The 10078-nt window shown below is 35.3% G+C and overlaps 3 protein-coding genes across 3 annotated transcripts; 2 read left to right on the forward strand and 1 right to left on the reverse strand.

The window, feature by feature from the left end:
* The first annotated feature begins 285 nt into the window (after positions 1-285).
* Positions 286-1216, forward strand: LOC129308893 (uncharacterized). The gene is made up of 3 exons (XM_054950266.1): positions 286-422; positions 656-690; positions 786-1216. The coding sequence occupies exons 1-3, from the start codon at positions 286-288 to the stop codon at positions 1214-1216; spliced, it is 603 nt and encodes a 200-aa protein (XP_054806241.1).
* Positions 1217-4614: 3398 nt separating this feature from the next.
* Positions 4615-5189, reverse strand: LOC129308894 (L10-interacting MYB domain-containing protein-like). Its single transcript, XM_054950267.1, has 2 exons — positions 4911-5189; positions 4615-4791 (listed from the first exon to the last, which is right to left on the reverse strand). Exons 1-2 carry the CDS (start codon positions 5187-5189, stop codon positions 4615-4617), a joined length of 456 nt encoding a protein of 151 aa, XP_054806242.1.
* Positions 5190-8480: 3291 nt separating this feature from the next.
* LOC129308895 (uncharacterized) lies at positions 8481-9359 on the forward strand. The gene is made up of 3 exons (XM_054950268.1): positions 8481-8644; positions 8865-8898; positions 8985-9359. The coding sequence occupies exons 1-3, from the start codon at positions 8481-8483 to the stop codon at positions 9357-9359; spliced, it is 573 nt and encodes a 190-aa protein (XP_054806243.1).
* Positions 9360-10078: the final 719 nt, after the last annotated feature.

Consider the following 10078-nt stretch of genomic DNA (forward strand, 5'->3'; position numbering starts at 1 on the left):
AAATTTCTTAACAAAAACTTCAAGAATACAAATTTACAGTACATACGCCTAACCATTGCTAATAGTGAGTGATAGAGATTGTTCTATTCTCTCAATCTGGACAATGCAATGGGTAATTGAACAAAAAAGGAGATATTGTCATCAGATTATTCTGCTTTTGTTATAATATTTGTTATATCTCATTTTGGAAATTGATACATATATGTATAGATATTTATTGATTTTGCATGTTTGTGATGGCCGGCTAGACTATAGAACAATGCACAATGACAAAGGAAAAGCCGTATGGAATTGACCTTGACAGAGATTTTCATTAAGGAATGCTTGAAGCAAGTGTATAGGAAACAAAGGAAAGGAACTGCTTTCAACAAAAATGGGTGGCAAGCAATAATTGAGGGGTTTAAGGCAAAAACAGGAAAAAGGTATGAGCAGAAGCAACTGAAAATAAATTGGACAACATGAAGAAAGAGTGGAACATATGGTACAAATTATTTTCTAGTGAAACTAGCTTAGGATGGGACAGTGTCAAGAATACTGTTAATGCTCCGAATGAGTGGTGGGAGAGAAAAATCTTGGTATGGATAAGTTATTAAGTGTTTTTTAGATTAAAATTGAATTTGAGAATCTTAATTGTTGGTTACTTGAATGCTTGCAGGAAAATCCCCTTTATGAAAAATTTAGACATAAAGGGTTGAGGTTTGTAAGGGAATTAACCTTGATATTCAGAGATGTCTTGGCAACTGGGGAGACACTATTTGTACCGTTTGCTACCCAGACCTAAATAGAGGAGGAGGAGGATGATAAGGATGTGTACCGCCCCACCATTGACCTTCAAGAAGGATCCGGTGATAGTGAAGAGGAGCTAAATTTATCAGACATTACAGCACCTATAGGGGTCACTGATGAGTTGTTGGGCCTGAATGTCACCACAAATACTGGTGGAACTAGTGGTGATGGAAGTCAAGGCAAGAGAAAGAGGGTTGGGGGAGTTGGTGGGAGGAAAAAGCAAAAAGTTCCTACCTTAATGAAAATAGCCGATGCGATGAGTGAAATAGCTAAGGATAATAGAGCTAAAATAGAGACAGTGAACAAGATTTTGGCAAATGACATAGGAGTTTTTGAGGTGGTGGCTCACCTAAATGGACTTCTAGAAGTTTTTGGTGATAAAGATTTGCATTGGAGATGTGTCAATCTTGTTCTGCACAAGCCTATGTGAGATGCTTATTGGCAACTTAAAGATCATCCTGATCACTTGGTCAATTGGTCAAGCACCAAGTCTACCATTTACCAGATTTTATTTCAAAAAATACATCTGGATGAATTTTTATATGGACTTATGATGACTTGACTTGTCTTTGACTTGTAGTAGTTGCTTTATTTTGACTTATAGTTTGCTATGCTTATGATGACTTGGTTTGTAATGAATATTTAACTCTCATCTAATGCTTATCTTATGCTTTTTTTATGTTGTTGAATGATATTTATATACTATGAATATTATATTATATACATGTGATATTTGCATACTATTTTACCTCAGGTTGAAAAATCATGGAAGATTCCAATGAATATATGTTAGGTTGGAATGAAGGTTGGGATGTAGATGTGGCTCATCAACTACTTCCCTTATTACAACAAGATATAACTGAACAAGAAGAAATATGTCAATTAGTTGGTGAATATATGATGCCATATGTGTGTAAAGAGCCACGGAGAACTAGTAAGCAAACAGGGCAAATGTGGGTCAATGAGATTTTGCAAGGTCATCTTGATCGTTGTTATGAAATGTTACGAATGGAAAAACATTTATTTAGGCAACTATGAGCGACGCTAGTTGATCTTGGTCTAAAGAAATCTAAAAAAATAGGAGTTGAAGAAATGGTTGGAATGTTTTTAAATACAGTTGGGCATGGAGTTAGTAATAGGATGATACAGGAATGGTTTCAATATTCAGGGGAAACTGTCCATAGAAATTTTCATAAAGTATTAGTTGCCTGCCTTAATCTTTCCAAAGAAAACATAAAGCCACTTGATCCTTTGTTTCAATATGTTATTTGAAAATTCAAAATGATCCATGGTATTAGCCATTCTTTAAGGATGCTATAGGAGCAATTGATGGCACTCATGTGCCATGCGTGGTTAGTGCTGCTGATCAAATCAAATTGATTGGAAGAAAGGGATATGCAACACAAAATATCATGGCTGTATGTGATTGGGACATGTGTTTTACTTTTATTATTGCGGGATGGAAAGGTATGGCTCATGATGCTCGAGTTTTTGATAATGCCCTATCAACTCCTTCAATGCATTTTCCGGCATCCACCTCCAGATATATTTTATTAAAGTTACTATAATCATTATTATATTGATTTAATGTTGGTAAGGTTTACAACACTTCCTTTTATTTAATAGGTAAATATTATTTAGTTGATTCTAGTTATCCAACACTAAATGGGTATCTTGGTCCATATCGTTGTGAACGTTATCACCTTCCAGACTTCAGGCGAGTTGCAGGATTTGTAAATAATAATGAGGTCTTCAATTATTATCATTCAAGTTTGAGATGCACTATAGAAAGAACTTTTGGAGTGTGGAAGAATAGGTTTGCAATTATATGAAACATGCCCAAATTTAAATATGAAACACAAGTTTAAATTGTTTGTGCAACAATGGCAATACATAACGTTCATCTTCAGCTTGTATGAACTGCTCATCAGTAATTGAATTTCTCCTAATAAAATTATGTATTGCCATTGTTGCACAAACAATTTGAATTAAATTTGGGCATTTTTCGTATAATTGCAAACCTATTCTTCCATACTCCAAAAGTTCTTTTTATAGTGCATCTTAGACTTGAATGATAATAATTGAAGACCCTATTATTGTTTGCAAATCCTGCAACTCGCCTAAAGTCTGGAAGGTGATAACGTTCACAATGATATGGACCAAGATGCCCATTTAGTGTTGGATAACCAGAATCAACCAAATAATATTTACCTATTAAATAAAAGGAAGTGATGTAAATTTGACCAACATTAAATCAATGCAATAATAATTATAGTGACTTTAATAAAATATACCTGGAGGTGGATGCGGAAAATGCATTGAAGGAGTTGATATGGCATTATCAAATACTCGAGCATCATGAGCTATACCTTCTCATCCCGCAATGACAAAAGTAAAACACATGTCCTAATAACATACAACCATAACATTCTGTGTTGCATATCCCTTTCTTCCAATAAATTTGATTTAATCAGCAACACCAACCAAGCATGTCACATGAGTGCCATCAATTGCTCCTATAGCATCCTTAAAGAATGGCCAATACCATGGATCATTTTGAATTTTTGAATGACATCATTGAAACAAAGGATCAGTGGCTTTATGTTTTCCTTGGAAAGGTTAAGGCAGGCAGCTAATACTTTATGAAAATTTCTATGGACATTTTCCCTTGAATGTTGAAACTGTTCCTGTATCATCCTATTACCAACTCCATACCCAACTGTATTTAAAAACATTCCAACCATTTCTTCAACTCCCATTTATTTAGATTTCTTTAGACCAAGATCAACTAGTGTCACGCATAGTTGTCTAAATAAATGTTTTTCCATTTGAAACATTTTATAACAATGATCAAGATGACCTTGCAAAATTTCATTGACCCACATTTGCCATGTTTGCCTGCTAGTTTTCGTGGCTCTTTACACACATAGGGCATCACATATTCACCAACTAATTGACATATTTCTTCTTGCTCAGTTATATCTTGTTGTAATAAGGGAAGTAGTTGATGAGCCACATCTACATCCCAACCTTCATTAACATATATTCATTGGAATCTTCCATGATTTTTAAACCTGAGGTAAAATAGTATGTAAATATCATTTGTATATAATATAAAGTACATAGTATATAAATATCATAAAAGATAAAGCATAAGATAAGCATTAGATAAGAGTTAAATATTCACTACAAACCAAGTCATCATTTGCAAACTACAAGTGAAAATAAAGCAACTACAAGTCAAACACAAGTCAAAATAAAGCAATTACAAGTCAAACACAAGTCAAAATAAAGCAACTACAAGTCAAACACAAGTCAAGTCATCATAAGCCTAGATAATAATTCATCCAGATGTATTTTTTAAAATCCAATCTGGTAGATGATAAACTTGGTGCTTCAACCAATTGACCAAGTGATCAGGATGATCTTTAAGTTGCTAGTAAGTATCTCGCATAGGCTTGTACAGAACAAGATTGATACATCTCCAATGTAAATCTTTATCACCAAAAACTTCTGGGAGTCCATTTAGGTAAGCCACAACCTCAAAAACTCCTATGTCATTTGCTAAAATCTTGTTCACTATCTCTATTCTTGCTCTATTATCCTTAGCCATTTCACTTATCGCATATGCTATTTTCATTGAGACAGGGACTTTTTGCTTTTTTTCTCCCACCAATGCCTACAACCCTTTCTCTTGCCTTGACTTCCGTCACCACTAGTTCCACCGGTATTTGTGGTGACATTCAAGCCCAACAACTCATCGGTGACCCCCGTAGGTGCTGCAGTGTCAGTTAAATTTAGCTTCTCTTCACTATCACCGGAGCCTTCTCAAAGGTCAATAGTAGGGTGGTACACATCCTCATCATCATCATCCTCTATTTGGGTCTGGGTAGCAGATGGTACAAAAAGTGTCTCCCCAGTTGCCAGAACATCCTTGAATATCAAAGTTAATTCCCTTGCAAATCTCAGACCTTTATATCTAAATTTTCCATAAAGAAGATTTTCCTGCAACCATTCAAATAACCAACAATTAAAATTCTCAAATTAAATTCTAATCTTAAAAACACTTAACAACTAATCCATACCAAGATTTTTCACTCCCACCACTCATCTAGAGCGTCAACAGTCTTCTTGTCACTGTCCCATCCTAAGTCGGTTTCACTTGAAAACAACTTATGCCATACGTTCCATTCTTTCCTCATGTTATCTAGCTTATTTTTCAATTGCTTTCGCTCATACCTTTTTCTTGTTTTTGCCTCAAACCCCTCAATTATTGCCTGCCACCTATTTTTGTTGAAAGTATTTCCCTTCCTTTGTTTCTTGTACACTTGCTCCAAGCATTCCTTAATGAAATTTTCTATCAAGGTTGAATTCCACACAGCTTTTCCTTTGTCACTGTTCATTGTTCTATAGACTAGCCAACCATCACAAACATGCAAAATTAATAAATATCTCTACATATATGTATCCTTGAAAATGAATAGGGGATTGTAATCAAATCTCAAGCTTTCAAGAATATTAGCTATGGTCATCTCTCTTAATAAACCCAGCTAACTCCTAATTTCTCTTATCCAATCAAACTGACATTAAGAAACAAATTTTGGAATCTTTAAACTTTAAAAGAATAAATTAAGAAAATAAATATGTAATATAATAAATTGTAAGAAAATAAATATCTAATTAGTACATTAAAAATATGACATGCATGCATTTTCCAGGAAGCTATGTACACTAAATTTTTTTACAGGAAGCTATGCTTAAATAAATATGTACACTAAATTTTTTTCCCTTTTATCTTTGCAATCCCAACCATTTATTTGTTGATAATGTATAGATTTCTAGGATTGTAAAATAACCATGGATGATCCGAATATTCTCAAAATTTTCTAAATCCATGTTAGAAAGTTATGCTTTTATCCCTTCTATCAAAGCAAGAGAAATCCATGTTAGAAAGCTATTTTCGTACAGCATTATAGAAGAATCAATTTGCACAGCATACATACGTTTTCTAGGAAGCTATTTTCACCTTTTCAAGAATATCATGAGGCTTTCAACTCACCGAAAAATAAAACGAACAGGGAATGAATGAATAAGGGATTGCTTTCAGATTGCAAGCTTCCATATTCGTCTAACATCATTATAAATAACAGTAACTTCAATTTCAGAAGATTGGCCGTAAAAACAAGCATTATAACAGCATTATCAGTCTTTCTTTACATGCACACATGCAGAGCACGACAGATCAAGAAAACAGAAAACAGCAACTCGAGTTCCAGAAAAAAAACGACAGCTCTTCCTCTGCTCTAAGATAAACAAAACAGGGGATGGAAAATAAAGAGGAGACCAAGCACAGATCAGTTTTAGAATAGCAGAGGATGACAAGCCGCGAAAACAAAGACCAGTAACTCGTGTTCCAGAAAAAAAAAAGCTAGGTCTTCCTTTGCTCTAACGTAAACAAAATAGGGGATGGAACGTAAAGAATATAACAAGCATTATCAGTTCTGGAACAGTAGAGCACGACAGGTCTAAGTAAAAATAGTCTTCAAAGAACGAAGAGCAAAGCATGACAGGAAGGAAGCAAAGAAGGAGATGAAAAAAGAATGACATTACTTGACAAAGACAAGCGATGGAGAGCAGATCCGACGATGGGAAGTGTAGATCCGATAGACACAATAGAGATCAAGAGGTGACAGGAAGAAGAAGCACTTCGAAGCAAGGACACGGTGGATGCTAGAAAGGACGACAATGAGCTGGAGATCGGTTAGACACAGATGACTGGAGCTGGAGATCGGCTGGAGGGAGCAAATGACTAATAGAAGGAGGTAGATCTGAGGTGTGTAGAGCTTTATGTGAGATCTGTGTATGTTTTAGAGCAGATGGGAAGGTCATAGGAATAAAAGCAACACACACACAGGAAGCTAATCACAACTATAGGAGATAAGAGAGAGAATGTATCAGAAAATGTATTTTATTGCTTTTAACATGTACTAACATGAACACGCAGAAAAAAAAGCTAGGGCACTGAGCTTCTAACTCAACGCACGTTTTCATGCCAACTGAGGTTCAAAGATTTTGTTAATCCAAACAAGATAATTTTATCATTTTACTTCCTAACCTCAGTTTTCCCCATTCTAACTGAGGTTACAATGCAATCCAAACATGCTCGTTTTTGAATTTCTCGTAACAAGTCACGCATAGATCTAGGGCATGTTTGGATTGCATTGTAACCTCAGTTAGAATAGGAAAAACTAAGATTAGGAGGTAAAATGGTAAAATTATCTTGTTTGGATTAGCAAAATCTTTGAACCTCAGTTGGCATGAAAACGTGCGGTGAGTTAGAAGCTTACTGCCCTAGCTTTTTCTTCTTCACGTTCACATTAGTACCTATTAAAAGCAATAAAATGCATTTTAAATTCTAATGCGTTCTCTCTCTTGTCTCCTATCTATCGAGCTGTGCTTAGCTTACTGTGCGTGTTACTTTTATTCCTGTGACCTTCCCATCTGCTCCAAAACATACACCTCAGATCTCGAATAAAGCTCTACACACCTCAAATCTGCCTCTTTTCGTTAGTCATTTGCTCCCTCCGGCCGATTTGTAGCTCCAGTCATCTGCGTCCGATTGATCTCCAGCTCACTGCCGTCCTTTCTAGCATCCACCATGTTCTTGCTCCAGAGTGCTTCTTCTTCTTATCACCGGATCTGCTCTCTATCGCTTGCCTCTGCCAAGTAATGTCATTCTTTTTCATCTTCTTCTTTGCTTCCTTCCTGTCGTGCTTTACTCTTCGTTCTTTAAAGACTATTTTTACTTAGACCTGTCGTGCTTTACTGTTCCAGAACTGATGATGCTTGTTATCCTCTTTACATTCTATCCCATGTTTTATTTACGTTAGAGTAGATGAAGACCTGGTTTTTTTTTCTAGAACTCGAGTTTTTGGTCTTTGTTTTCTTGGCCTGTCGTCTTTTATTGTTCCAGAACTGATCAGTGCTTAGTCTCCTCTTTATTTTCCATCCCCTGTTTCCTTTATCTTAGAGCAGAGGAAGAGCTGTCGTTTTTTTCTAGAACTCGAGTTGCTATTTTTTATTTTCTTGATCTGTCGTGTTTTGCATGTGTGTGTATAACGAAAGACTGATAATGTTGTTATAATGTTGGTTTTTACAGCCGATCTTCTGCAATTGAAGTTACTGTTATTTATAATGCTATTAGACGAATATGGAAGCTTGAAATCTGAAAGCAATCCCCTGTTCATTCATTCCCTGTTCGTTTTATTTTTTAGTGAGTTGAAAGCCTCATGATGTTCTTGAAAAGGTGAAAATAGCTTCCTGGAAAACACATGCATGCTGTGCAAATTGATTCTATGGTGCTGTACGAAAATAGCTTCTTAGAAAACGCATGCATGTCATATTTTTAATGTACTAATTAGATATTTATTTTCTTACAATTTATTATATTACATATTTATTTTCTTAATTTATTCTTTTAAAGTTTAAAGATTCCAAAATTTGTTTCTTAATGTCAGTCTGATAGGATAATAGAAATTAGGAGTTAGCTGGGTTTATTAAGAGAGATGACCATAGCTAATATTCTTGAAAGCTTGAGATCTAATTACAATCCCCTGTTCATTTTTAAGGATACACATATGTACAGATATTTATTAATTTTGCATGTTTGTGATGGTTGGCTAGTCTATAGAACAATGAACAGCGACCAAGGAAAAGTTGTGTGGAATTCAACCTTGACAGAAATTTTCATTAAGGAATGCTTGGAGCAAGTGTACAAGAAACAAAGGAAGGGAACTACTTTCAATAAAAATGGGTGGCAGTCAATAATTGAGGAGTTTGAGGCAAAAACAGGAAAAAGGTATGAGCGAAAGCAATTGAAAAATAAGCTAGATAACATGAGGAAAGAATGGAACGTATGGCATAAGTTGTTTTCAAGTAAACCGACTTAGGATGGGACAGTGACAAGAAGACTGTTGACGCTCTAGATGAGTGGTGGGAGTGAAAAATCTTGGTATGGATTAGTTGTTAAGTGTTTTTAAGATTAGAATTTTAATTGTTGGTTATTTGAATGGTTGCAGGAAAATCTCCTTTATGGAAAATTTGGATATAAAGGTCTGAGATTTGCAAGAGAATTAACTTTGATATTCAAGGATGTTCTGGCAACTGGGGAGACACTTTTTGTACCATCTAATACCTAGACCCAAATAGAGGATGATGATGATGAGGATGTGTACGACCCTGCTATTGACCTTCGAGAAGGCTCCGGTGATAGTGAAGAGGAGCTAAATTTAACTGACACTGCAGCACCTACGGGGGTCACCGATGAGCTCTTGGGCTTGAATGTCACCACAAATACCAGTGGAACCAGTGGTGACGGAAGTCAAAGCAAGAGAAAGAGGGTTGTAGGCATTGGTGGGAGAAAAAAGCAAAAAGTCCCTGCCTTAATGAAAATAGCATATGTGATAAGTGAAATGGCTAAGGATAATAGAGCAAGAACGGAGACAGTGAACAAGATTTTAGCAAATGACATAGGAGTTTCTGAGGTTGTGGTTCACCTAAATGAACTCCCATAAGTTTTTGGTAATAAAGATTTACATTGGAGATGTGTCAACCTTATTCTGTACAAGCCTATACGAGATGCTTACTGGTAACTTAAAGATCATCTTGATCACTTGGTCAGTTAGTTGAAGCACCAAATCTACCATCTACTAGATTAGATTTCAAAAAATACATCGGGATGAATTTTTATCTAGGCTTATGATGACTTGACTTGTGTTTGACTTGTAGTTGCTTTATTTTGACTTGTGTTTGACTTGTAGTTTCTTTATTTTGACTTGTGTTTGACTTGTAGTTGCTTTATTTTTACTTGTAGTTTGCAAATGATGACTTGGTTTGTTGTGAATATTTAACTCTTATCTAATGCTTATCTTATGCTTTATCTTTTATGATATTTATATACTATGTACTTTATATTATATACAAATGATATTTACATACTATTTTACCTCAGGTTTGAAAATCATGGAAGATTCGAATGAATATATGTTAGGTTGGAATGAAGGTTGGGATGTAGATGTGGCTCATCAAGTACTTCCCTTGTTATAGCAAGATATAATGGAGCAAGAAGAAATATGTCAATTAGTTAGTGAATATGTGATGCCATATGTGTGTAAAGAGCCACAGAGAATTAGCATGCAAACAGGACAAATGTGGGTCAATGAGATTTTGCAAGGTTATCCTATTGTTGTTATGAAATGTTTTGAATGGAAAAACATCTGTTTAGGCAACTATG

This window comes from Prosopis cineraria, unplaced genomic scaffold (assembly GCF_029017545.1).
Source record: "Prosopis cineraria cultivar Desert tree isolate PC_DT_omini unplaced genomic scaffold, ASM2901754v1 PC4, whole genome shotgun sequence".
NCBI lineage: Eukaryota > Viridiplantae > Streptophyta > Magnoliopsida > Fabales > Fabaceae > Prosopis > Prosopis cineraria.

Bases quoted from the DNA above. Each gene is read 5' to 3' on its own strand.
- LOC129308893 (XM_054950266.1), top strand. From the start codon at position 286: ATGGAATTGACCTTGACAGAGATTTTCATTAAGGAATGCTTGAAGCAA. The intron at 423-655 runs GTATGAGCAGAA...GAATGCTTGCAG, and splicing joins AAGGCAAAAACAGGAAAAAG to GAAAATCCCCTTTATGAAAA. The intron at 691-785 runs GTTGAGGTTTGT...AGACCTAAATAG, and splicing joins GAAAAATTTAGACATAAAGG to AGGAGGAGGAGGATGATAAG.
- LOC129308894 (XM_054950267.1), bottom strand. From the start codon at position 5,189: ATGAACAGTGACAAAGGAAAAGCTGTGTGGAATTCAACCTTGATAGAA. The intron at 4,792-4,910 runs GTTGACGCTCTA...GAATGGTTGCAG, and splicing joins GGGACAGTGACAAGAAGACT to GAAAATCTTCTTTATGGAAA.
- LOC129308895 (XM_054950268.1), top strand. From the start codon at position 8,481: ATGAACAGCGACCAAGGAAAAGTTGTGTGGAATTCAACCTTGACAGAA. The intron at 8,645-8,864 runs GTATGAGCGAAA...GAATGGTTGCAG, and splicing joins GAGGCAAAAACAGGAAAAAG to GAAAATCTCCTTTATGGAAA. The intron at 8,899-8,984 runs GTCTGAGATTTG...TCTAATACCTAG, and splicing joins TGGAAAATTTGGATATAAAG to ACCCAAATAGAGGATGATGA.